The sequence below is a fragment of the Podarcis muralis genome, chromosome 13 (assembly GCF_964188315.1).
Source record: "Podarcis muralis chromosome 13, rPodMur119.hap1.1, whole genome shotgun sequence".
NCBI lineage: Eukaryota > Metazoa > Chordata > Lepidosauria > Squamata > Lacertidae > Podarcis > Podarcis muralis.
In genome coordinates, this window is record NC_135667.1 from 1,812,488 (window position 1) to 1,840,372 (window position 27,885).

The 27,885-nt window shown below is 51.2% G+C and overlaps 1 protein-coding gene across 11 annotated transcripts in view; it reads left to right on the forward strand.

The window, feature by feature from the left end:
* Positions 1–27,885, forward strand: part of CAMTA2 (calmodulin binding transcription activator 2) — a 67,610-nt gene that overhangs the window by 14,467 nt on the left and 25,258 nt on the right. For all 11 annotated transcript variants that reach the window (XM_077916749.1, XM_077916750.1, XM_077916753.1 and 8 more), the window contains exons 7-13: positions 1,882–2,035; positions 3,047–3,187; positions 5,850–7,027; positions 9,407–9,533; positions 11,499–11,627; positions 20,699–20,847; positions 27,459–27,637. In XM_077916749.1, the coding sequence (XP_077772875.1) occupies positions 1,882–2,035; positions 3,047–3,187; positions 5,850–7,027; positions 9,407–9,533; positions 11,499–11,627; positions 20,699–20,847; positions 27,459–27,637 (2,057 nt within the window). The remainder of the gene's footprint in view (positions 1–1,881; positions 2,036–3,046; positions 3,188–5,849; positions 7,028–9,406; positions 9,534–11,498; positions 11,628–20,698; positions 20,848–27,458; positions 27,638–27,885) is intronic.

The window sequence follows — 27,885 nt, forward strand, 5'->3', positions numbered from 1 at the left end:
ATATACTGATTGAGATACACACATGTACTGTATTTTTCTGTGTATAAGACTATATTTCCCCCAATTTTTGTAAGTTTAAAATTGGGGGTTGTCTTATACTCAAAAAATATGGGTCGTCTTATACATGGGGGCGTCTTATACACTGAAAAATACGGTATATATTAGGCTATTGATTTCACGCATGGTTGTCCAACTTCTTTCCAAGTGAGAAAATCGACTGCAGATTGCTAAACGTGGCGATTTAAGACCCCTGCTAAGTGACTTCAAACCAGACGTTGGGAAACTGGGGTCACTTCACCAAGCCCATGGATCACACTAGGAATTTACTGAACAGTGAAGCAGTCCCTAAATGTGGTATCTAAGACGCTTGCTAAACACCTGTCAGGCTTTGAAAAGCTGATCAAGTCCCATCCGTTTTTGCCGAATTGATGAAATTAAATCAGCGGTTCCCAACTGGTGGCGCATGGAGGCCAGGAAGTCCATGTAACCCAAGGGTTTTCCCAAACTTGGGTCCCCAGCTGTTTTTGGACTACAATTCCCATCATCCCTAGCTAGTAGGACCAGCGGTCAGGGATGATGGGAATCGTAGTTCAAAAACAGCTGGAGACCCAAGTCTGGGAATCAGTGCTATAACCCGCCCGGGTGGTATGTAGCACATGCCTATCAACTGTCTGGGACACCCCATTTTTTGGGGGGGGTGCCCCAAAACATGCAGCTCGCGTTACACACTCGGGAGCGTGGCCCGGGAGATGCACCTCCCAGTTTTGCACTGGGACATGTTGGAAGGTCTGGTGGCGCCATTCACATGCCAAGAACTACCGCTGAGAGATCATCATTTTCAAAAGTCGGGGGTCCATGGCTTGGCTTTTGAAAAATGGGGGGTCCTCAGCACTTAGCTAATTGGGAGCCACTGAACTAAATAGTTTCAACTGGGTTCCGAACAGATGTGGAGTTTATTGTTTTGGATTTCATGGTACCTTCCTTGGTGGGTCGTGCAAACCACTGTTCTGAATTATGCTTTTTGGTGGGATCGTGTTGGGGGATGCTTGGTTGTGGAACCAAGGGGGCAGGGACCCCTAAAAGTGCCAGGGACCGCTGACCTAGACCTAGAAACCACCAGGCCTCTCTTTTTCTTTCCACATGGGTGAAGGGGAACGGGGGGTATAGGGGAATTTGAAATATTATTTATAATACAAAAGCTTTAATATAAATTTTCTAACTGTGTTCTATTTGTATACAGCAAAGAGAAGTTTGGAGGAATTAGGTCTATTTTAATTTAGTTAATTATGTAATAGGTTTCTGATAGAAAATGAATATGGATGTTGAATTTGAGAGAGGGGGAAAAAAAAAAAGGAAACCACCGGGCCTTAACCCTGCACTCAGCTTGAACATCAGGGCTTAACCCTGAGTCACGGAGGCCAGTGGGGACATGGACGTTTAAAAAGGGGCGTCATCGGGACCTACACAGGCAGGGGTGGTTGTAATAAGGGTTGCAAGGTCAGGGGGCTCCAGTCCCAGCGCCTCTCTGCCCGTACAGGCAATAATAATAATAATAATAATAATAATAATAATAATAATAATATATTTATACCCCGCCCATCTGGCTGGGCTTCCCCAGCCACTCTGGGCGGCTTCCAAAAAAATATTAAAATACCGTAATACGTCAAACATTAAAAGCTTCCCTAAACAGGGCTGCCTTCAGATGTCTTCTAAAAGTTTGGTAGTTGTTTTTCTCTTTGACATCTGGTGGGAGGGTGTTCCACAGGGCGGGTGCCACCACCAAGAAGGCCCTCTGCCTGGTTCCCTGTAACTTGGCAAAACTCTCCCCTTCGGCAGAATTCACCCGCAGGCCAACAGCCCCTCTCTTCTCCTTCCCTCCAGAATCCGGATATTGTGCTGGTTCATTACCTGAACGTTCCGGCCATTGAGGATTGCGGGAAGATCTGTGGGCCTGTCCTGTGCTCTATCAACAGCGACCGCAAGGAGTGGCTGAAGTGGTCGAAGGAGGAGCTGGTTGGCCAGTTGAAGCCAATGTGTAAGGCCAGGGTGGGGGTCTCTCTGGGGGTGTGTGGTTTTTTTGGGGGGGGACTTCTGAGGGCTTAGGGTCCGGGGTGGCTGCTATGAGATCGCCCCACCCCACTGGTGCCCCTTCGATCGCTCCAACCTGCTGCAGTTACATAGCTGTCAACCTTCCCTTTTTTTGCGGGAAATTCCCTTATTCCAGCGCCGTTTCCCGCTGCTATCCCGGATTGTTAGATATCCCGTAGACTGTCCCCGGGACAGGTGAGGCTGCTGATCCCTTATTTTCTTTTTTTTTTTATAATAATTTTTATTGATTTTACAAACATAAACATAAACATGAACAAAATACAAACAAACAAAACACGACTTCCCCATACCTCTCCTTCACTGCATTCTTATTTTAAGATCCTTTTTTTTCTAGCAATCCATCATTCAATTTTGTATTTAATTCCCTTTAAGAATTTTCTTAATTTCAATTTTAACAGCTGTAATTCTCTAGATCATATCCCTCGACATCTCAACATTCCACAATTTTACAACAATTTTTAAGATAAACTTTAAATTTTTTCCAGTCCTCCTCCACTGTGCTGATCCCTTATTTTCAAGGCTGCTGATCCCTTATTTCCAAATCTGAAAGTTGACAGTTATGTGCAGTTACCACGTGGTTCCCATTCTGCGTTTGTAAGAAATCTTTGGAACTCCCTGCCACTTGATATCAGGCAGCCTTATCCCAACCAGGAAACGCTTCATTCTGGGCTTCGCTGGGAAGGCTTCCCCCAAAGAACCATGGGGGTTGTAGTTTTCGTTGAGGTGCTGAGTTTCCATAACCATCAGGTGCCCCCCCTCACCCCCAGAATTTTGCACTACAGCCCCTGGCAGTCCCAGGCCGCACCACCCCTTCACGGAACTACGTTTCCCAGGCTTCTTTTTTGGTGTAGGGTGGGGGAGGCGTGACAGCTGCACGGGTGCGGATCCTGACTCCCGCTGGCAGCGCCCACACGCCTGCTTTCCTCTCTTCCTCCAGTTCACGGGATAAAGTGGACTTGCAGCAACGGAAATGGCACGGCCGAGTTCTCGATCGAGCAGCTGGTGCAGCAGATACTGGAGAGCCACCAGGCCAAGCCGCCTCCCCGGACTCACGCCTGCCTCTGCAGCAGCGGCCTCGGTTAGTCTTTCCTGTCTGCAATACAGGGAACCGTAGAACGGAAGGGACCCCCAGAGGCCATCCAGCCCAACCCTCTTGCAGTGAGAGAATCGCGGCTAAAGAATCCCATAGGTGCACAGATAGATAGATCCCTTCTCCAGCCAGATGTTTGGGACTATGGGTCCCAACACCCCCAGCCAGCAGGCCTGTACGACGCTGAGGCTGCCGTGAGCACAGCCATCTTGGCTGGGGGCGGATATCGTTCAAAACCTCTGGTGGGCACTGGATTTGGGAAGGCTAAGGTACATTGCCCCACAGTTATCTGTGTTTCTGTCTCTCTCTGACACACACCAGTCATTAAATTGGCTTCTGCACGATACAATGATATAAACGATTCAGTCCGGTGAGCTTGTGCCATACAATCGACATATTTTTGTACACTGCTTGGGTATATACATATATGTTTTTAAGGAAAATGATTAGCAGCGGTTCTCAACCTGTGGGTCCCCAGTTGTCGTTGGACTACAACTCCCAACATCCCTGAGCTCCGGCCTTGCTAGCTAGGGGTGATGGGAGTTGTAGTTCAACAACATCTGGGGACCCACAGGTTGAGAAAGGCTGGATTAAAGGGACTAGGTATTAAGTGAATGATTGACTGATGGGGAGGAGTCGGGGGGAGGGACCCCATTGCGTGCCTCCTCCACAGGATGCCCAGAGGCTGGCAGCACGAGGACGGGGCCTTCTCGGTGGTGGCTCTGCGTTTGCTCTCCCCAGAGAGGCTCCCCTCGTGCCATGTGCCAGGCAAAAACAAGCCTTTTCAACCTTTGGCTGTTAACAACTTATGCTCTCTTAAAGAGGGCAGGGAATATGTTTTTAAAAGCACCCCCCAAACACCAAGGTTTTACTAAATATATGGGGTGCTTGTTTTGCTTTTTCGTAAAGTCGTTTTGAGTTGCTTGCGGCAAGAAAATGCAACTAATAAATTAAATTAAACAATGAGGATTTTTTAAAAACCCTCTGCAGTCAGTAGCTGTTGTTTAATTTGGCACCAGAAATCTCTCCTGCAAGGGAGAAAGTAAAAGGAGCTGCACAGGAACCGTAGAACCGATTAATGCAGTTATTTCCACCCCAAACTATCTACTGCTACGCAAACTCACCATGCGCACAAACTCCCTCCCTCCCTATCCCCTAAACCAGGTCAGTTTTCTCCAACCCGATGCCCTCCTGAGGTTTTGAACTACAACTCCCATCAGCCTCAGCCAACATGGCTGACATCCTGGGGGCTGATGGGAGTTGTGGTCCAAGACACCTGTTCCCTGTCCCTCCCTACCACTTCCTGCAGCCATTTATTGCTGGTTTTGTGTTTGGCTGGTTTATGTGAGAGGGACTGGTTCCCTCCAGTGGCGGAAGGGCGAATTGCTGCCATATGACGTTTTTATGTTCCATGTTCAGATGAAAAGCTCCCCTAAACCTCAGCGTACGCTCCCCACGCCGCTCCTGCTGAGGCTCAGTTCCCAGACCCCTGATCATCTCAGCCGCCGTCCTCCGCACACCTTCCAGCTTGTCAATCTCCTTCTTAAACTGTGGCGCCCAGAACCAGGGGGGGGGGGGACTGACCAAAGCAAGAAGAATTGGTTTTTTTATTAACTATTTTCACATAACAAATTATTCCAACAAATCGTCTTCATTATATTTCCCCCCATACAAATGTAAAGATCCCTCAGTTATCCATCTATTACATTAACAAGCATAAATTTGTGTCTGTTTATTCAAAACCAGCCAAGGAGTCCAGTTCGTTTTGTTTTTTTCTTTAAAGACTTTGTAAAGAGTTGCCATTCTTCTTCAAAGTCACAGTATCACGCAGTTTGTGCATCAATTTCGCCGATTCCGCATTCTCCATCAATTTCCCTCGCCACTGTTCTTTTGTCGGGGTTTCTTCATTCTTCCATCCTTATGCTGCTAAGAACCTTGCCGCCGTTGTCGCACACATAAATATATTCTTCATTTTCCCCGGCAGGTCTTTTCCTACAATCCCTAACAGAAATGCTTCTGGCTTTTTTAAACAAAAGTTAATTTGAACGTTTTCTTCAACTCATTGTATATCATTTCCCAGAATTTTTTAATTTCTCCACATTTCCACCACATATGGTAAAACGTCCTTTCTTTTTCCTTATGTTTCCAACATATATTTGACCCAGTTTTATACATTCTTGCAATCTGTACTGGTCTTGTATACCACCTATACATCATCTTCATATAATTTTCCTTCAGCAAAGAACAATTTCTAAATTTTAGGTCTGTTTTCCACAGTCTTTCCCAATCTTCAAACAGTATACAGTGGTACCTCGGCTTACGTACGCTTCAGGTTACAGACTCCGCTAACCCAGAAATAGTACCTCGGTTTAAGAACTTTGCTTCAGGATGGGAACAGAAATCGTGTGGCAGCAGGAGGCCCCATTAGCTAAAGCGGAGCTTCAGGTTAAGAACAGTTTCAGGTTAAGAACGGACCTCTGGAATGAATTAAGTACTTAACCCGAGGTACCACTGTATTCAGAAACGCTATATTTCCATTGACACGGCCTCGAATTGCGTTCGCCTTCTTTGCCGCAGCATCACCCCACTGGCACATGTCAATTTCGAGACACCCCGACCTCATTCGCTCACTTTTCTCTTCCCTCCCCAGGGAGCCCCGGCCACGTCCCGCACCGATGCAGCAGCACCAAGCACCGGATCATCTCCCCGAAGGTGGAGGTCCGCCCGTCCCCCTACCCTGCCCTGACCGAGGTCCAGAACATTGCTGGCGGCCCCGAGGTGAAGGCTGAGACGGAGGCGGCCAAGTCGTCCGGACCTGATGGCAAGGAAGCCAAGCTGGCCAAGGCTGCCGCCTCCCCAGGGATGGCCGAGGCCTCCCCAGACTCCACGCAGCCCCCGCCTGGCCTGGCCCACCCAAAAGGCTTCCCCAAGCAGGAGGTGCCCGCCGTCACCCTCTCCGTTGGCCTCCCTGGCAGCACCATCCTGGTCATGACTGGGCTGAGCAGGGCTGAGAAGCCGCTGGCGCTGACTCCCAGCCAACACCTGGTGTCCGGGGAGCCGGCTGCTGGTGCCCCCGCGCCCCCACTCGGCCTGGCCCTCTTGCCCGGCCCGGGACTGGTCCTCTCGCAGAACCTGGAGTCCACCATGGAGACGAGCGAGGCAGGTCCGGCAGCCTTTGACCCCGACTGCTTCCTGAACAGCCCCAAGCAAGGCCAGACCTACGGCGGTGGGGCGGGCCTGCAGACCAAGCCCGAGCCTCAGGAGGCCCCCGCGGGACCCCCGGCAACCTACCCTCTGTACGTGCCCACCAACCGCTTCTTCATCCAGGACGACGGGGCCGGGCAGGCGCCCATGCCCGCCTCGCCAGCCGCTGCCTCCTCCTCCTCTGCCGCCGCCACCGAGTCGCCGTTGCCGCCGGAGGTCAAAAGCAGCCCGGAGGTCACCCCCATGGAGACAGCGGCGGCCGAGGGCGAAGGGGGCAGCCAGGAGGAGGGCGACCCTGGGGAAGCCGGGCGGCCGGAGACGGAGATGGCCGCCACGGAACTGCAGGAGGAGCTGTACTCCATGATCCAGACGGCCGCGGCTGCCACGGGGGGCTCCTTCAGCCTCTCCTTTGACAGCCACTTCCCAGACCTCATCCAGGAGCTCATGACTGAGGAGGGGGCGCCCGACAGCGTGCAGAGCGCAGAGGAGGACCCTGGCGGCAGATCCGGGAGCCCCAGGCCCGCCCTGGCGGAGGCCTGCTTCGCAGCAGACGGAGGTCCCGTGGGGTCGCCGCAGCCGCTGGTGTCGATTATCGACTTCTCCCCGGAGTGGTCCTACCCAGAGGTGGGTACAAAGGGGGTAGGGGTCTCTGCAGGGGTGGGTGGTCTCAGCAAAGAAGCAGCCTTATGGGGTTGAGGATGGCGGCCGGCCTGGGTGCGATGGCGCCCTTTGTGGGGCCAGAATTTGGCACACCCCCGCCCCAATCCTTGCGCTGCCTTCCCAAGCGTGGGTCACTTTGAGACCCCTCTGCACCCCTAAAATCCACACTCTTGGGGAATAGGAAAGCTCAGGGTAGCCTCTGGCCTCCAGCTGCTTTTGACCATGACTCCTGCCACTTGCCGGCACAGCTACACGATGGGAGTTGTAGTCTAAAGCAGGGGTTATTGAGATCATGGGTTTAATTGAGATTATTATAGCGAAATGAATCAAGAAAGAAGAAAGAAGAATATAAAAAGGGAGGAGAAAGAGAATTCCTAAAGAACGTTTTTAAAAGCAGAGGAAAACAGCAATTGGAAAACCCATAAATTATAATTAAGGCAACAAAACTGTCATATATGTCATATATATGTAGATAGATTCCGGTAGGTAATCGTGTTGGTCTGCAGTTGAAATAAATAAAAAAATTCCTTCCAGTAGCACCTTAGAGACCAACTAAGTTTGTTCTGGGTATAAGCTTTCGTGTGCATGCACACTTCTTCAGATACCTTTCATATATGAAACCTTTATTTCATATATGTAGATAGATAAACTTATTATTTCCCTCAAGTATTTGACAATCCATGTGTCACCTTGGTTTTGACAAAAACATTCCGAATGTCATTAAATTTGAAAGCAGGGGTTGTCGTTTTTGGGAGGGTGTAATAGTTCAGAGGAATGGTGAGTAATTATGAAATTATTAGGCGTGGAGAGAAAGAGAAGTCCCCCCCCCCTGTCTCATAACAGCAGAATCCGTGGGCACCCAGTGAAGCTGAATATATTGGGAGAAAAGAAAGCAGCGCTGGGTTAACCTGTGGAACTCCCTGCCTCAGGAGGGGCCAGAGAGGGCTAAGGATGGCTACTAGCCAGGCTGACTGTGCTCTGCTTCCACAGCTGGAGGAAATAAAGCTTCTGAATTTGGTTGCGGGGAGGGGGGTGTAGACTGTTCATTATTAATTAAAATCCTTTATTAGGCATAGCAAACCACACATTATCAAACAGACACCGTATACAAATTGTGCAAAATACGAGCTCAGCATAACAAGGTTTGTCCCAGTCAGATCTTTAACTCCAGAGAAAATCAATTTGCAGAAAGAATACAATACAACACTGCCACCTCACCAATCAATTAAGAACCACTAAATCTCTTTATAACGGCCCAGTCTTTCTACATGGGACAGCACTCGAAAATTCAGCCACTATTAAAGTAATTTGATCATTCCTGTCCGAGAGCAGGTCCTGAACTGTTGGTAGCATAGAATTGAGCCTACTGAGCTGTAAGGCCTCTAATAATGGTCTTCTGACGTAAATGCCAAAATCACAAGAGAAGAAAATGTGCTCCAAAGTATCAGGTTCCTGTTTACTACATTTGCAGAGACGCTCAGATTCTGGGAGAGCTAGATATCTTCCTCTTACTATCATTGAGGGAAACATATTAAATCTAGCTAACATAAACAGCCTGCACAATTCATGATTCTTCAGGTTTGTCATGTAGAGTGTTCCTCTTGCGCCCGGGTCCTGCTTTTGGTTCTTGTGGGGAAAGGGGAGTGAGGTGTAGGAATGTTCAAGGGATGCAGGAGAGGATATATTGTCTGATTATAGCCTTTCCAACTTGTGTTAACAAGTTTCGACAATTTAGCAGAGTAACATTCCCCTTTTTAAACTCACAGCGGATGCGTTTGCTCAGGCTTGCTAAAGCCTCTATAATAACTGTTCTAGTATTTCCCCCTTATTCCCTCATAAAAGATAAGACACGACACTGTCTTCTATAAAAGCATGAAAAGGTTTACTCACACATCATTCTGTTCACAATTGGATCCCAGAAGGCAGACTTAGCTTAGAAAAGTAACATACGCCTGGAAACTATCTCATAAGGAGACAGTCCCTTTGAGCATCTTTGGCTAAGCAGATGTTGCTTCTTCGATGCATGTAGTCAGAAGAGAGATATGGCTGCCCTGCCCTGTGCTTTTGTCGTTACCTGCACAGGTGAGGCCACGCCCACCTCTAGTGACATGCAGAGGAAGTCTGTCCCAGCCCAGAAGGAAACAGGAAGCTTACCTGCTGGCTGGACAAACATTCCTCCCCATGTGTAACCATGTTCACTCTAGGAAGGTTGTACTTGACTGCTCTTGTGCTTCACATCCCGCACGAGGGAGCAGCCAAATACAGAATAGGAAGAAGTGTACAAAAACACAAAACACCAATAACCTGTCCTCCTCTCTGTCTCTCTCTTTCCTGTGGGAACAGGGTGGGGTCAAGGTGCTCATCACCGGCCCCTGGATAGACGAGACCAAACCGTACAGCTGCCACTTTGATCAGATCACTGTCCCTGCCGCCCTCATCCAGTCCGGGGTGCTGCGGTGCTATTGCCCAGGTACGGGACCTTGCGTCTTTTGGGGTGGGGTGAGATCCAGGACCCCCCCCTCTCTCTCTTCCTCCCTGGAGCAAGGAGGTGGGCGGGTGCTTCCGATCCGTGGCTGCAGGGCTAGTCGATTTGCCTCGGGAAGAATCCTGCCGTGGTGCTGGGGGCAGAAGAAACCTTGGGTGCGGATGGGGAGCAGAGTCCGTTGGAAGGGCCTTGGCTTGGCGTCCGCTTGGCAGACCAGAGGACTCAGGTTGGGTGCCTGACGGAGATTGCCCCCTGTCTGAGACCCTGGAGAGCTGTTGCTGCCGGCCCGTGTCGACAGTACTGAATAAGAATGCGGCAGCCAGATGGTGACTGGGACTGGTCGCCGGGACCACATAACACCGGTCCTGGGAGATCTGCATTGGCTCCCAGTACGTTTCCGAGCACAATTCAAAGTGTTGGTGCTGACCTTCAAAGTCCTAAACGGCCTCAGCCCAGTATTTCTGAAGGAGTGTCTCCACCCCCATCGTCCAGCCCGGACACTGAGGTCCAGCTCCGAGGGCCTTCTGGTGGTTCCCTCCCTGTGAGAAGTGCGGTTACAGGGAACCAGGCAGAGGGCCTTCTCGGTGGTGGCGCCCGCCCTGTGGAACGCCCTCCCTTCAGATGTGAAGGAAATAAGCAGCTATCCTATCTTTAAAAGACATCTGAAGGCAGCCCTGTTTAGGGAGGTTTTTAATATTTAATGCTGTACTGTTTTTAACATTTGATTGGGAGCCGCCCAGAGTGGCTGGGGAAACTCAGCCAGATGGGCAGGGTATAAATAATATTTACTCTGGGTGGCTTCCAACAAAATATTAAAATACCATAATACATCAAACATTAAAAGCTTCCCTAAACAGGGCTGCCTTCAGATGTCTTCTGAAAGTCTGGTAGTTGTTTTTCTCTTTGACATCTGGTGGGAGGGCGTTCCACAGGGCGGGTGCCACCACCAAGAAGGCCCTCTGCCTGGTTCCCTGTAACTTGGCTTCTCGCAGTGAGGGAACCGCCAGAAGGCCCTTGGAACTGGACCTCAGTGTCCAGGCAGAACGATGGGGGTGGAGACGCTCCTTCAGGTCTACTGGGCCTTTGAGGTCATTTAGGGCTTTCAGGGTCAGCACCAACACTTTCAATTGTGCTCGGAAACATCAAGAGGTGATGGACTCTCCTCCTTTGGAGGCTTTTAAGTAGACATTGGACAGCTATCTGTCAAGGGTGCTTTGGGTGTGATTCTGGCACTGCACGTGGTTGCACTAGAAGACCTTTTTTTGGGGGGGTCCCATTTTTTGGGGGGTGCCACCAGCGAGAAGGCCCTCTGCCTGCTTCCCTGCAACTTGGCTTCTCACAGGGAGGGAACCGCCAGAAGGCCCTCGGCGCTGGACCTCAGTGTCCGGGCAGAACGATGTGGTTGGAGACGCTCCTTCAGATATACTGGACCGAGGCCGTGAAATGGCCTGACTCATAGAATGGTACAGTCCAACCCCCTGCAAAGCAGGGATCGCAGCTCAAGAATCGCTGACAGATGCCCACCCAGCCTCTGCTTAAAAGCCTCCAACGAAGGAGGGAGTCTGTTCCACAGCTCTTGGCCACCTTCCTGGCGCTCGGTCGAAATCTCCTTTCTTGCAACTTGAAGCCGTGGGTTCGAGTCCTACCCTCCAGAGCCGGAGGAGAAAACAAGCTTGCTCCATCTCCCACGGGGGTAGTCCTTGAGATATTTGACTCGTTGTAAAGCAACTTCCTTCTTTGGAGGGCTAATGCCGTGCTTAAACTCCCCCCCCCATCTGATGCTCAGCTCACATGGGTGCAAATAACCCCCCCAAACCCCTTCATATTACAGCTGTGACTGCTGCATCTTAGGGGGTTGGGATGGATGATCTCTGGGTGCCCCTTGCAAGCCTACGATTCTATACTTCTGCGACGTGCGGCCTTTTTACCTTCTTCTCTTCCGCCCCGCAGCCCACGAGGCCGGTCTGGTGCCCTTGCAAGTGGCTCACGATTCACGCCTGGTCTCCATGTCGGTCCTCTTTGAGTATCGCGCCCGGAACTTCATGGCCTTGCGTAGCATGGATTGGCTCTCCCTGGATGGTGAGTGGACTGCTTAGTTTGTTTGTCACGTTCATTTAGTGCGTTGATATCCCGCCCTTTTCTCCCAGCTGCTCCAAGTGTCCATTATTTAATCCGCACAACAGCCCTGAGAGGTAGGCTAGGCTCAGAAACAACGGCTGGTCACCCAGGGAGCTTCGTGGGCACCAAGTCAGGATTCGAACTCAGGCCTCCCCAAGATCCTGTTGTTGTTGTTGTTGTTGTTGTTGTTGTTTAGTCGTCTAGCCGTGTCCGCCTCTTCGTGACCCCCTGGACCAGAGCACGCCAGGCACTCCTATCTTCCACTGTCTCCCGCAGTTTGGTCAAACTCATGCTGGTAGCTTCAAGAACGCTGTCCCACCATCTCGTCCTCTGCCGTCCCCTTCTCCTTGCGCCCTCCATCTTCCCCAACATCAGGGTCTTTTCCAGGGAGTCTTCTCTTCTCATGAGGTGGCCAAAGTCTTGGAGCCTCAGCTTCAGGATCTGTCCTTCCAGTGAGCACTCAGGGCTGATTTCCTTCAGAATGGAGAGGTTTGATCTTCTTGCAGTCCATGGGACTCTCAAGAGTCTCCTCCAGCACCAGAATTCAAAAGCATCCATTCTTCGGCCATCAGCCTTCTTTATGGTCCAGCTCTCACTTCCATACATCACTACTGGGAAAACCATAGCTTTAACTATATGGACCTTTGTTGGCAAGGTGACGTCTCTGCTTTTTAAGATGCTGTCTAGGTTTGTCCCCCAAGATCCTAGTCCTCATTTAATCCCCACAACAGTCCTGGGAGGTAGGTTAGGCAGTGCCTGGCCCCCAAGGTCACCTGAGTGACCGAGTGGGGGAATTTAAACCCTGGTGTGTCCCCCAAGACCTAGCCCCAGGGTAGGCAACCTAAGGCCCGGGGGCCAAATCCGGCCCAATCGCCTTCTAAATCCGGCCCACAGACGGTCCAGGAATCAGCATGTTTTTACATGAGTAGAATGTGTCCTTTTATTTAAAATGCACCTCTGGGTTATTTGTGGGGCCTGCAAGGTGTTTTTACACGAGTAGAATGTGTGCTTTTATTTAATAATAATAATAATTTTTATTTATACCCCGCCCTCCCCGGCCAGAGCTGGGCTCAGGGCAGCCAACACCAATAAAATCACAGTAAAAACATAATAGGGGGGAAAGAGAGGGGGGGGAGAAAAGAAAAAAACCCAATTTAAAATACAGGTTAAAATGCAATTTAAAATGCAGCCTCATTTTAAAGTAACTGATAAATCTAAGCACTACCCCACCCCTGGCTCTGTATCCCACCTAGCCCCTCCCATGGGACGGGACCCAGGTGTCCTGACCCCCCTCCCTCGACTGTTAACCCTTGCATCCAACCCAGGAGCCCAGAGGCCCTGTGTCTTGACTTGGGGGGGGGTGGTCCCCCAATCTCTGCTGCCCAACTGAGATCCGAATGCATTGTGGCACCTTCAGGGGTTTTTTTTTGGGGGGGGGATGCAGTGCCTAAACCTGGGGGTGGCCGAGAGGGGTGGGGTGGGCGAGATTGTTAGTGGCTTTGCTCTTGGAAAGAAAGGGAAATACTTTGGCGCCTGAGCCTCGCCTGGGGTGTCACCTTACCGGGGATATTCCTGGCAGGCTGGTTTGTGTGCAATGGAAAATGAACGGCTGGGTTTTTTTGCGGGGGGGGGGGGAGGAGTTTCCATGACGGGGCAAGACAGGCCAAGAATAACACCCGGCGATGGACGGCTGGCTCTCAGCCTGCTCCTCCCCTCCGACAGAGCCCAATCCCCTTTCCCATCCTAAGAAAACCAGCAAGGATTAGGGCTGGCGGAGGGGGGGGTGCACGCCCCCCAAAATCAACCACCACCGAAATGTGGCACACATGTGAGCTTCCGGGTTCTGCAGAACGCTTCTCCCAGCGAAGTTTGTAAAACGTGTGCCTTTGCCAGCAAGAAAGCAGGGGGGGGGGGGAGAGAGAGAAATGTTGTTTTTCTCCTCTCTTTCCGAGCGTAACGCTCAAAGCCGGGGGGCATTGCGAGAAAAGGAAGCCCTCCTTCACACGCAGCGCGGGGTTCAGCTGCGGAACTCCCTGCCACAGGATGAAAAATGGGGAGCCCTTCTAAATACTTCTTATTTTCACAATAATTGCATTTTGGTGCAGTTGCTTTTGGAATGGAACTTCCCAGTAGGTATTCATCTAAACATAGGCTGTTTGTAGTTGTTGCTGCTGCTGCCTCTGTTATTTTGAGTCCACTACTCTCTGAGGCCACAAAATTTTGGAATTGTAGGGTTGGCAATGCTTCTGGAATTCAGGAATCGCAGCCTCTGCACCCCCTCGGACCAGGGCCCTATATGAGGGAGCCACCCGCAGCACCCTAAATTCGGCGCTGACCAGAGGAACCTTCTAAATCTCAGCTGCTGGAAACCACAAGAGGGGAGAGCAGATCTTGTGTTCGAATCCTGCTTGCGAGTTTTCTGCAATGGGCATCTGGTTGGCCATTGTGAGAACAGAAAGCTGGACTAGATGGGCCGTTGACTTGATCCTGAAGCCATGAGACCTGCAGGCTGGGACCTGCGCATTCAGATGCTTTGTCAATAATAATAATAATAATAATAATAATAATAATGTATTATTTATACCCCGCCCATCTGGCTGGGTTTCCCCAGCCACTCTATCTAGGCGGCTTCCAACCGAATACTAAAAACAATACAGCGTCAGACATTAAAAGCTTCCCTAAACAGGGCCGCCTTCAGTTGTCTTTTGAAAGTAAAATAGTTGTTTATTGCCTTGACATCTGATGGGAGGGTGTTCCACAGGGCGGGCGCCACCACCGAGAAGGCCCTCTGCCTAGTTCCCTGTAACCTCACTTCTCGCAGGGAGGGAACCGCCAGAAGGCCCTCGGAGCTGGACCTCAGTGTCCAGGCTGGACGATGGGGGTGGAGACGCTCCTTCAGATATACTGGACCAAGGCCATTTAGGGCTTTCAAGGTCAGCACCAACGCTTTGAATTGTGCTTGGAAACGTCCTGGGAGCCAATGCAGGTCTTTCAAGACCGGTGTTATGTGGTCTCTGCGGCCGCTCCCAGTCACCAGTCTAGCTGCCACATTCTGGATTAGTTGTAGTTTCCGGGTCACCTTCAAAGGTAGCCCCACGTAGAGCGCATTGCAGTAGTCCAAGTGGGAGATAACCAGAGCATGCGCCACTCTGGCAAGACAGTCTGCAGGCAGGGAGGGTCTCATCCTGCGTACTAGATGGAGCTGGTAGACAGCTGCCCTGGACACAGAATTAACCTGATTTGAAGAGAATCACAGCAGAGCCAGAGGTTACTCTTCGGTGGAAAGAGTCCACAGAAGACGAGCTGTGAAGTATTCCCCCAAACACCCTCCCTGCAAAACAGCCTGGGCACCTTGAACTACAACTCCCAAGGCTCCTGCACCCGAGCTGACTGGGGGCTGGTGGGAGCTGTAGTTCGAAGCATGGTTCTGCAAAACTGGCGCAGTGTCTTTGCATGCTCTTCTCTCCTGCTAAAGCCAGCAGGGAAAACGAAGGGGTATTGTTGCTCAGAGCTTAGGACACCTGCTTGGCATGCAGAAGGCCAAAGATCCGCCACCCAGCTGGCATCTGCAGGTAGGCCTGATTCCAAAACCCTGGCAACCTCCTGCTGCCAGTCCGTGTGGACAGCACTGAGTTAGATAGACCAACGCTCTGACTTGATATAAATCTGCTTTCTTTGCTCCGATATAAGTCTCTGCTCCTAACCTGAGAAAGGGCGCAAAATCTGCAGGCACGTATTTGTGCGATAAACTAGCCTGCTCCTCTTTTAGGTGCTTTAACCTGCCCCGCCCTGGAGAAACACCTGTGGACACCTTTGCCCCCCCCCCAGCACCGCCACCCCCCGGGTCTAAAACTCCAGGCCCCCACTCCCGTGGCCTCTTCTTGAGTTCCACGGCAGCATTTTCTGGAGTCTCCGTTTTCCATTGTTAGCGCGAGCTGCCTGCCTGTCGGGTCTCGCAGACGGAGGAAAAGAACAGCTGCCCTTGCAGAAGCCCCCCCCCCCTCGCTGCCCCCCCCACAAACCGCCGCTGCCCCCTCCTCAAATTCCTTCCCTGAAACATGAGGTCGCCAACCACGCCGCAAGCACCCAGGCTCTAATGCCACCCCGAGGGGGAGAGAGACGCCCTCATTGTCACAGGACTGGGGGGGGGCAGTTCTTTGGGGTGGGGGTCAAGGGGAAGGCCAGCAGTCTGCTTTTCAGCCTGTGGCAAGCTGGGGCCTCATCGTGAGTCCAGGCCGGTGGTTTTGCCAGGGTAAGAAACTCAGATGTAGAAGGTAATTGCCAAAGGTAAAGGTAAAGGGACCCCTGACCATTAGGTCCAGTCATGCCCGACTCTGGGGTTGCAACGCTCATCTCGCTTTATTGGCCGAGGGAGCCGGCGTCCAGCTTCCGGGTCATGTGGCCAAAATGACTAAGCCGCTTCTGGCGAACCAGAGCAGCGCACGGAAACGCCGTTTACCTTCCCGCTGGAGTGGTACCTATTTATCTACTTGCATTTTGACGTGCTTTCAAACTGCTAGGTTGGCAGGAGCATGGACTGAGCAATGGGAGCTCACCCCGTCACAGGGATTCGAACCACCGACCTTCTGATCAGCAAGTCCTAGGCTCTGTGGTTTAGACCAAATGGAATGTCTAGGTGCCATTTATCTGTGCCCAATGCGATTGGTTATTTTTAGTTTCAATTCTATATTTTAAAGAGCAAATCTCAAATCTCAAAATATTCCGTGGCATTTTGCTTTCCCCGGTTGCCAGCCTGGTGTCCAGAGATCTCCACGTGGTCACAAAATGGACCAGTCGCAAAACGCGCCTGGCGCCTGGCTAGTTTCTAACACGGGACATTTCTGACCCTGGAGGCAAAGCATTTCCTTCATCCTGGCTGGGAGCCATCGCTTGCCCTCTCCTCCTCCATGAATCGCCCAATATTCTTTTAAAGCTGCCCAGGTTGGGGCCATCTCAGCCTCCTGTCTTACCTGGCCAGGTCAGGAAAGAACAGCTTCTTTGCATAAGGTGTGCATCTTTGATTTAGCCCTGGGGCGAAAAACAACAACAGTAATAATAATAATAATAATAATAATAATAATAATAATAATAATAATAATAATAGGGCTGTGGACGGCTACTAGCCACAACGGCCATGCTTTTCTCCCACAGACAGAGGCAGTGAATGCTTCTGAATCGCAGTTGCTAAACACTGCAGGAGTGGAGAGCGGCTTTCGCACTCAGGTCCTGCTTTGGGATTCCCTGTTTGGCCCCTGTGAGGACAGGATGCTGGGCCACCTTTGGCCTGATCCTGCAAGGCTCTTCATATTTGCCCTCATGGCGGTACTGGGGGCAGTTATTTGCAACCTGCCTTCCAAGAGGCTTGGCGCCTTCAGGGTTTCCAGGGTGGGCCCTACTCTTTTGCTTGTCCCTTAACTTCCTGCCGAAATCCAATAGCTTTTTTTATGCCCCCCCCCCCAATGCCTGTGATTCTGCCCCTGCCCTGAAAACTATAGGCCCTTCAGAGGGCAAGAACGTGGTGGTATTTGGGGGAACAACTAATAAAGCAGAATTTTTGCCTGGATGAATCCACCACAGATGCACTATTAGGGTATCATCAACTTGTTGCAGAAGATACCCGCAAGAGAACAGCAACCCCGCAGTATAGAAGGGCCCCCTAAATTTATGTTTTTGCATACGCCCCATGATTGTAATAATAATAATAATTTTTTTATTTATACCCCGCCCTTCCCAGTTCGGGAACCGGGGTCCGGGCGGATAACAAACAATTTAAAACACTTAATTGATGCTACAAAAAAACCCCAGCATAAAATACGGTATAAAGCGTAAATAACAATAAAATCAAAAAACAATTTGGGGGGGGGGGTGAAATCCAATAAACATTAGATTGTAAAGAAACAAACAAGCCTCAAAGTGGTTTCCCGAAAGGGTAAAACGGTAAATGGGAAAAACGAACAGCGAAAATGTAAGGTTTTCGAAAAGTTAAACTACTGGTGGACCAAAAACAAATTAAAACCTGCGCGAGATTCCTAAACATCTGGGCCGGCTTTGTCTGAAGGAAAAAAATGTTCAGCAGGCGTACGGGGGAGGCGTACTGCCTGGTATCAACCGGCAGGGAGTTCCCAAGTGCAGGTGCTGCCACGCCGAAAGATTTTGCAAGCTCAGTTGCGAGAGCATGAAACTCCCACAATGCATTGCAGGGGGGTTGGACTAGATGGCCCCTGGGAGGCCCCTTCCGACTCTACAGACAAGCATGCACAGAGCAGCCGCCCATTGCCAGAGTAATGGGGGGCCTCAGCTCAAACACGGCTTTCAGACCTGGTCTTGGCCACGCCGGGCAAAGTCCACCCTCTGCCCAGCCGCCCTCCCAGGGAGAGATTTTTAGACGTCCCCATCATCTAGGATCCCTTTGGCTTCTCCCGGAGGAAGCGAGCTGCGTGTGTCGAGATTGAGGGTCCAGACACCCCTCTCCTGCCTTTGAGACCGGAGGAATCGCCCCCCCCCCCATTCATTCCCTGGAGAGCACAGAGGACGGGCAACTGTCTGTTAGCCGCGGTTCCCGCACTGCGGGGGGCGGGTTGGTCTGGATGACCTTCGGAGGGTCCCTTCCAGGCCTCCAACGTCCTGCCCGAAGAGTTAACTTGGCAGCAGGGCCTGCCGCATCATGTGCAGCTAGCTACATAGCTAGCGTGAGTGCCTCAGATCTCATTAAGGGATTTCCGGGTTGCCCCCCCCCCCTTGCCGCTGGTGGTGGTGGCTATTTCGGGGACGGCTTGAGTCCTGTCACACTTTGCAGCCTGACCGCTGCTCTCACTGGGCCAAGGGGGGTGGAGAAAGAGAGAGAGAGAGAGAAAGAGACTGCTTGACCCCCCCACCACACCCCCTCCCCACAGACTGACCTCCTGCCAGCTGGGCTGGGGGGCGGGATGACGAGGAGGGGCCTGCAGACCCTGCCCTCCATGCCACCCTCGCTGTCATTGCATGCCAGGAAGGGCTGGAGGGCTCTGCTGCCTCCTCTTTCTCGCCCCACCCCGACTCGTGCCCACACTTGGGGGGCATGGTGCTAACCTGGGATTTCTCCAGAGCCTCTGGCAGAGGCGTGCGATTCCCGCTGGGAGCTGTGGGGCCCAGCGACCTGAGGGCTTGGTTCGCAGGAGAGGGGTGCGCCCCCTCTGTTTCCCTGGGCGATGGACAAAGCAGGTACACGGGGTTATTATATGTGTGGGGGGGGGGAGAGGCTATGGGGCAGAGGGGGGTGCTGGGTCCAATGGGGCTAGGGAAGCAGGGGCGGCTTAGACAGGTTGGCATGTGGGGCAGGTCGCCTGGTGGGCAAAAGAAGGCGGCTTGTGTTCGGAAGGGTGCATTGCTAGAGCTGTAGGTTTTCGTGCCCTGTCGGGGAACCTTGAGGGCATCCAGCCTGGCTCTCGTTTTAAACCTGGGTTTCTTTTTGGGGGAGGAATTCTGTTAGATTGGGGAGGGGGGAAGAGGAGGGTTCTGTTTGGCTGCCCCTCTGCCCCTTCTCTCCAGGTGTGATGTTTTTGTACCTTTCCTGGTTTCCAAAACGAAATGTGTGGTTTTGGAGAAGGCTGGCTGGTGTCAGCCGTCTGTCCTTCCCCGTCCACCCGACAGCCCGTCTCTTGTGACTGGCAGCCTGGGTCATTGCCCCCCCCCTCTCCATGCCGCTGTCCCCCCTGTGGAGGAGATGAATGAAGTCTGTTTGTATATGTGGAGAGAGAGAAATGAATGGACTTTGGGAAAGTCTCCCTCCAGGCGCTCAGCCGGACTGTGTCACCCTTGGGGGGAAAACAACCCATGGATTTATTGCGCGGTTTGGAAATGCATTGGAAAAAGCATGGGATGCGTGAGAACGGGAGCCACGAGGGGGACCTCAGGGGTCATCTAGACCAACCCCTCGCTGCAACGCAGGAATCGTGGCAAAAGACGCCCCAACAGGTGGCCGTCCGACCTCTGCTTGGAAAGCTCCAGCGGTGGAGCTTCCACTTTTGTCCTGGACAGCCGAAAATCCACCAGGGGCCGGGGTCAGCAGTCCGGTTGCTCCCCTCTCCATCCTGCCAGGAGTTGGCATATTCTGCCCTCCTTTTCCCTATCTGCCTCCTTTTTAACGGTACAGAATGAGCTCCCTCCATGCTCTGAAGGTGCCTATTGATCTGTTCCAGGCGGTCTGTTCATTCTGCATCTCCCCCCCCCCCCCAATTTGCTCATGCAGAGGTTAGATTATACCCAGTCACTGCTGAGCGTTCGATGGTTTGCAAGGAGGCTAATAATAATAATAATAATAATAATAATAATAATAATAATAATAATAATTTTATTCCTTATATGTTGCTCATCTGACTGGGCTGCCCCGGCCGCTTTCGACTAAAAACAAAACAAAGCACCAACGATTGGAAAAAACCTCCCTGTATATAGGGCTGCCTTCGGATGTATTCTGAAAGGAAGGAGAGCCCTCGCTCTCCTTCCACAGAGGTTTTAAAACAGAGGTTGGGGGGCTGCCTGCCTGGGATTCTTGAGCTGTGGTTCCTGCATTGCAGCAGGGGGTTGGGATGGATGACCCTTAGGGGTCCCTTCCAGTTCTTCGACAAGGGCTCCAGAGAGCTGCTTTCCTGCCCTAACACAGCCAGAGAAGGGGGTTTTAGGGGCTGTGAAATCTCCACGAAGACAGGAGCTGCGTCCCTCGGACGCCTGGGTCCCAATTCTGCTTCGCACCACCTGCGCCCCCTTTTTCCGGAGTCTCGGCGTCTTTTGCCCATATACACAAGCCGCCTCCGTCCCGCTGTTCAAGATTACAGCGTCCCTTTCCCAACCTGGGGGGGAGGAAATCAGACTGGCTAATCAGCCTTGAGTCGGGATTAGTTTTAAGATATCTCCCGCGCACCCCCCCCCCACTTTGACCTTCTTTCTCCCTCCCCATCCGCAGGGGAGCAGAGCCCGATGGGGAAGGGGCTGGATGTGGGGAGTGGGCTTCTGACCTCACCGCCCTCTCTCTCCCCCCTCCCCAAACCCCCCTCCAGATAACCAGTTCAGAATGTCCATCCTGGAGCGTCTGGAACAGATGGAGAAGCGGATGGCCGAGATGATGGCGGCGGCGGCAGCCTCTTCTTCCTCCTCCTCTGCAGCCCCTGCTCAGACCCAGCAGCGAGGGGAGAAGCCCCCCAGCCAGGTGAGATGGGGGGGTGCCGGGCGGAGAGGGAGGGCAGGTGGCTAGCGGCAATTCGCTTGGGTAGCCTAGGTCTCCCAGAAGTCCCTCCCAGGCCCTAGCCCTCATTTAATCCCCACGAGAAACCTGCCAGCTAGGTGAGGCTGGCCCAGGGTCACCTGGTGAGCTTCGTGGCGAGACTCGAACCCAGGTCCCTCCCAGGTCGTGGCCCGACACTCAGACCACGGTGAGCCTCTGCCCTTCTGCTGCCCCTAAGGCACTTTCCCCACCTTTGCAGAGCTCAAGGCAATTTCCAAACCGAGGGATTAATTTGGGGGGGGTGTTGGGGGGGTGTTGATAAATCCAACTGATGCCTTTCAAAGCCTGGGCTTGCCGTGGGCCCTAAATAGGCTTGTGGGGCCCCTATGCAAAATCTGTGGGTTGGACAGGGCTTCCTTTCCACCTGCCCACCCTGCCACACAGAAACACAGAACTGTACTGCTGGAAGGGACCCCTGGGGGTCATCCAGCCCAACCCCTCTTCTCATGACGGCCAGCACCCTTATAGCATTGTGGAGTTGGAAAGGGAGCCCTTCGGCTTTCTTGAACCTGCTCCCGGCTCCCCTCACTTCTGATTCACAGCTGCAGTTCCCGTAATTGCAGGGGGTTGAACTAGATGACCGCCAGGGGTCCCTCCCAAAAGGATTTTATGATTCTTTGTGGCTGAGGCGAACGCGCCCAGCTGCTGCCTCACTTCTGTGCCCTTCGCCACCTTTCCCCCTCCTCCAGCCGCTTCTGGGTCTACGCAGGCCATGATCCCCTCCCAAATTCTGCGGAGTTCCAGCTCCGAAGCTGTTTTTTAACTCTCTCTGCTTTTAAATTGTCCTTTTAAAAGTGTTTTTTTGTGGGGCATGGTTTTCAAATCTTTTTAATGTAGTAACCAGCTTTGATGTGCTTTGCAATTTAGTAGTGCGTAAGTAGGGACGCGGGTGGCGCTGTGGGCAAAACCTCAGCGCCTAGGACTAGCCGATCGCATGGTCGGCGGTTCGAATCCCCGCGGTGGGGTGCGCTCCCGTCGTTCGGTCCCAGCGCCTGCCAACCTAGCAGTTCGAAAGCACCCCCGGGTGCAAGTAGATAAATAGGGACCGCTTACTAGCGGGAAGGTAAACGGCGTTTCCGTGTGCTGCGCTGGCTCGCCAGATGCAGCTTTGTCACGCTGGCCACGTGACCCGGAAGTGTCTCCGGACAGCGCTGGCCCCCGGCCTCTTAAGTGAGATGGGCGCACAACCCTAGAGTCTGGCAAGACTGGCCCGTACGGGCAGGGGTACCTTTACCTTTACCTTTAGTGCGTAAATGCTTTTATAAAGGAAAGAAAAAATAAAGAGTGTGGGTCTCCTCACAGCTCCCGGCACCCTCAACAAAGCTGAGCTCCCAGAATCCTCTGGGGGGACGCCATGACAGTTCAAAGTGGTATCATAGCGCTTTCAAGGTATGGTGTAAATGTGGCCTTACAGGGCAGGAGTGAGTAGAGTTTTGTTGCAAGGAACTGTGCAGCGCTTCCCTTCAAAATGGAGCGAGCCGGTCCTGCAGGACATTGACCCCACCCTGCTCCCTGCCCCACTGCTCATTCCACTGACCTCTGCCCCAGAGGCCACCCCTGGTCCCAGAAGGACAGAAGGTCCTTCTTCATTCAGGGCATAGTTAACCTGCGGAACTCTCTGCCACAGTGATGGCCACCAACCCGGATGGCTTTGAAAAGAGGATTGGACCCATTTGTGGGGCAGGATAAGGCACTTGAAGGCTTCCAGACACGGTGGCGATGCTCTCTGCCTCCCTGGTCGGAGGCAGCAGTTGCTGGGAATCGCAGGAGGGGAGAGCTGCTCTCGTGTTCGAATCCTGCTCGCTGGTTTCCCATAATGCACCAAGGAAAAAACACACCAAGAACTCCAATATAAGTTTCAATAGTGGGTCGCTACTTGCAAATCAATAGTCTTGAGCTTTTCTGTTTATAGAATTAACTATTGATTTGCACTCCCACTATTGAAACTTATATTGGCCAGAGTTCTTGGTGTGCTTTTTTCTTGGCATATTTAATAACAAGAACTCCAACTTATTTAACGTTGGTTTCCCATAATGGGCGTCCATTTGGCTTCTGTGGGGACAGCATCCTGGACCACGTGGGTCCTCGTTGGCCGGATCCTGCAGCCAGGCTCTTCTGCTGCCCTTAAGGAACCTCCAGCTGCAGGGGCAGTCTATCTCGATTCCTAGGTTGCCAGGGGTTATTTTGCCCCTGGGAGAGGCTGCTGGACTAGATAGGACATGGGCTGGATCCGGCCGAGCTCTCCGTATGTCCTTAAGGATGGTGTGTTTCTTTAAAATTTAAATTCTTTATGGATTAAAAATTCACATACCTATATAAACGTTATATGCTATCTCTTTACATATGAAGAAAAAGAAAATTACGTAGAGGAATAGAAAATTTCTAAAGGAACCAAAAAGAGGGAAAAAATAACGATACAGGTGAAACTCAAAAAATTAGAATATCGTGGGAAAGTTCGTTTATTTCAGTAATTCAATTTAAAAGGTGAAACTAACATATGAGACAGACTCATGACACGCAAAGCGAGAAATGTCAAGCCTTTATTAGTTATAATTGTGACGATCATTGCATACAGCTGATGAATCTGAGAGATTTGGGTGGGTAGTTTTTATAAAAAGAACCCGCCCCCCCAAAAAAACAGTTTAAAACTGAGGACGGCCAGAGGACGCTTGCAGCTCGCAGTCGGGCCCCGTGGACATTTTGGGGTGGGGTGGGGGCCAGCCTGGGTTTTGCGCTCCCCCCCCCACCCCCCCGCTCGATCTTGCATCCTTTTCTCTCTGGCGGACAACGCGCCTAAATTTAGCCCCTTCTCTGGCGTCAGCGCTCAGGTTTCAGTGGGATTGGCACCTAGGTGGCCAGCAGGGCTATTCTTGGCTCACTTGGGGCGGAAAGATAAGGCCCAGGCATCGTCTGTCCGTCTGTGGGGATTAGAGACGGGGCTGGGGGGCGGAGAGAATGGGTCGGGAATTCTTTCTATTGAGATCAGCAGCCAGTCGGTGGGGTGGGTGGGTGGTGTTGTCTTAGGACCACTTGGCTCCTGGTGTGGGTGGGTGGGTGGGTTCTTCGATACCCCGTAAAGGGAAAAGGGCAGATTTATTTTGTTTACAACACCGTCCCCGCTTCCAGTGGCAGGGAGTTCCACTGGCTATGCCCCCTTCCTTTCATCTGTCCCGAATCTTCAGCTTCATTGCATTTCCACCCGTTCTGGGGTGCTGAGAGATTTCTCTATCCAATCTCTGCGTGCCGGGCATAATTTTACAAACTTCCATCACTTCAGCTCTTATTCACCTTCTCTCTAAACTAAAAAAAACCCCAATGCTTCGTAGGCGAGTCGCTCCCATCCCCTTGAATATTCTGGTTGTCTGTCCCTGAACCATTTTCCAAATCTTAATTCTGTTCCAAATCTTATTTCTGTTAATTTCTCAGTTTCCTCCTTTCCTATTGGTGATAGGGTTTTTTTGCTAATAATTTGGTTTTATTGATATTCAGTTTAAATCCATAAACCTTTCCATATTCTTGAATGATTTCCAGCACCTTAGTAAGACTCTCTTTCGGATCTTTAGTTGTTATAATAAAATTGCCTGCAAACACCCTCAATTTATAATTACTACTTCCCAGATTTATCCCTTTAATATTTTCCCCCTCTCTGATTTGTTTAGTTTCCATTGTTAAGATCAATATTAACGGAGAGCGCGGACAGCCCTGTCTCGTCCCCTTGTTAATTTCGCTTTCCTGAGTTAGATTCCCATTTATTATAATTTTAGCTTTTCGTTTGGTACATATCTCGCTTGAATACCTTTACAGTATTGATCTCCAAATTCCATCTCTTGCGACATACCCTTCACAAACTTCCAGGACACGTTGTCAAAGGCTTTCTCTGTGTCCACTGCCATTAAAACGGCTGGCTTATCTATTCTTAAACCCAGGTATTCCAGCCTTTTCCAAATCTATTAAAACGCAGTGAGAACAGAGCCTTCCAGATGTCAAACAACTACCAAACTTTTAGAAGACATCTGAAGGCAGCCCTGTTTAGGGAAGCTTTTAATGTTTGATGTATTACAGTATTTTAATATTTTGTTGGAAGCCACCCAGAGCGGCTGGGGAAGCCCAGCCAGATGGGTGGGGTATAAATAATAAATAATAAATAATAAATAATAAATTTATTATTATTATTATTATTATTATTATTATTATTGCCCCCAAACCCCTAATTATTGTTCCCAGTGGCATCCTGTAGGTATTCAATAGCATTGAGGGTAGCTTTGTGCCGGTGGGGTATAAATAAAAAATTATTATTATTATTATTATTATTATTATTATTATTATTACTATTACTATTACTATTACTATTATTAGGAGGCAGCTGGCAGCCAGGGCAGGAATTTGTCCAAAAGACACCCCCACACACACACACCTCTCCGTTTCACGAGCTCCAGTGGGTTTCTCCTCTTTCTCCCCTCCCAGCCCAGAAAACCCCCAAATGCACTGCAAGCGGGGTGCGGGGTTGGACTAGATGACCGCTGAGGGTCCCTTCAGTTCTCTGGTTCCGTGTGTGCAGGCCTCAGAAGGGCTTTTGCCCTTTGGCGGAGGGGGGGCTGGTTCCCTGTGGTTTGCGGCTGGGGAGGGCCAGACTCCCCCCACCCCACACTTGCCAGGGCGCCCTGACCCAGAGAGCGATTCTTCGAGCACCTCGACTTGGGTTTCCCCTGGCTGGCGTCCGCGCTGGCATCCCGGCCTCGTGGGTGGCCCCCTTCTCCCACCCCCCCCCAGCCCAGCAGGCTTTGCACCCAAGGCCTCCCTCCTGGCGATAATGCGGGGGCTCTCGCGCCCTTTGCAGCTGGGCCTGCCCCCCAGCCGGAAAAATTTCCCCTTGAGGAACAGGGATCCGGGCTCTTGCCCCCGCAAATGGGGTTTACGGGGGTCTCGTGGCCCCTCTCTCCTTGTGGGGTGCCTCTAATTGGCAGTGCCGTGCCTGGGGGAGGAGAGCCAGAGAGCGGGGGGGGGTTTGCAGGGGGGGCAGAAAACAGACCCAAGGAAATTTGATGCTGGAGCAGCTGCCTCTCTGACATTTCATTGTGGATTTGTGACTGAGAACCTCTGTGGCCAGCCATGCCTTTGAAGCGCCGCCTGGGACTCCCAGCAAGGGCAAGAAAACCACCTGTCGGGCGGCCTCTGAAACACTCAGGGCGGGCCTTCACCAACCGGGCGCCCACCGAACTACAACTCCCATCAGCCCCCGGCCAGGGCGGCCGTGCTCCCCAAGTCTGGAGCGCGATGATGGTTGCAGAGAGCCTCGCATTGGGGGTGGGAAACCCACATCCCTCCAGCTGTTAAGATCCAGCCGGGTCTTCTCCTCTTTTGATTTATTTTTTACTTCGTATCTTTGTTATTTCTTTATTTCCTTTTCCTCTTTTTTGTTCCTTTAGAAATTTCCTATTCTCTTTTTCCCCAAAATTTTTTAATTACCGTATTTTTCGCTCTATAAGACGCACCAGACCACAAGACGCACCTAGTTTTTGGAGGAGGAAAACAAGGAAAAAAATATTCTGAATCTCAGAAGCCAGAACAGCAAGAGGGATCGTTGCACAGTGAAAGCAGCAATCCCTCTTGCTGTTCTGGCTTCTGGGATAGCTGCGCAGCCTGCATTCACTCCATAAGACGCACACACATTTCCCCTTACTTTTTAGGAGGGAAAAAGTGAGTCTTATAGAGCAAAAAATACGGTAGTTTTCACAATATTATAAACAAACAAACAAACAAACAAACACACAAGACCAACAAACATAAATCATAGCCTTATTGAAAATTAGTTATTAACTTTGTTAAGTGACTTCTTCGCTTCCCTTTGGTTGACTTTCATTGCATGTCCTTTTAACGGCTTTCCAAATCCCAATTTTTATGAAATTTAACTTAAGCATTAACATCCTTAGATCTTCACCTTATGGAATTAAACATATTAATTCATCCCTTAACATAAATAAAATCCTAAGCCCATTAAGTATCTGCAAGCTGTTTTCAGTTAGTTTAACTGAGCAAATTTAACTAAGTAATCATTAAATTTAATCCACTCTTCCTGATACTCCTCCTCCTTCTGGTCACGGACTCTTCCGGTCAGGTCGGCTAGCTCCAAAAAATCCATCGTCTCCATCTGCCATTCTTCTATTCTTGGTAATTCTTGGGTTTTCCACTTTTTAGCTAACAAAATACGAACAGCAGTTGTGGCATACAAAAATAATTTAACATCTTTCTTGGGCAATTCCAAACCTGTTATTCCAAGAAGAAAGGCCCCTGGTTTAGAAATTTCCTGTTCTCTGCGTAATTTTCTTTTCCCTCATAGGTAAAGAGATAGAATATAACGTTTGTATAGATGTGTAAATTTTTAATCGATAAAGAATTTAAAAAATAAAAATAAAGGTCCAGCTGTGCCGATGGGATTTGTGGTCCAAAAGCAGTTGGTTTTGGGGGGCGGCAGAGAATGGCACCCCAGTTGCCGCCGATGCCCCAGTCTCCTGACCGACCTCCTCCTCCCCACCCAGGCTGCCTTGGACTCCTTCGAAGACCGGATCGTGGCCCTGTGCGAGAAGATGATGTCTCAGTCCTGCTGGCTGCGCTCGGAGACCCTCGTCCACCACGTCAGCTTCCGGGGGATGACCCTCCTCCACTTGGCCGCCGCCCAAGGGTACACCCGCCTTATCGAGACCCTCATCAAGTGGCGGTGAGTCCCCCCAGCCCCCGTGAGAGTGCTGCCGCTTCCCAGCAAATGAGCACTTCGAACACTATTTTTAGGTGCTTTCTTTTTACTCCTAGCTTCCCAGAAAATCATGAGTTTCAACCCCTGGCATGGCCACCAGTTTGATGGCAGTGTGGCGCAGTGGTTAGAGTGTGGGACTGGGATTAGTGTGTTGAAATGAGGCGGTTGAGGGCAGCAGGCCAACCAGAGACCAGCAACCTGGATTCAGGAGC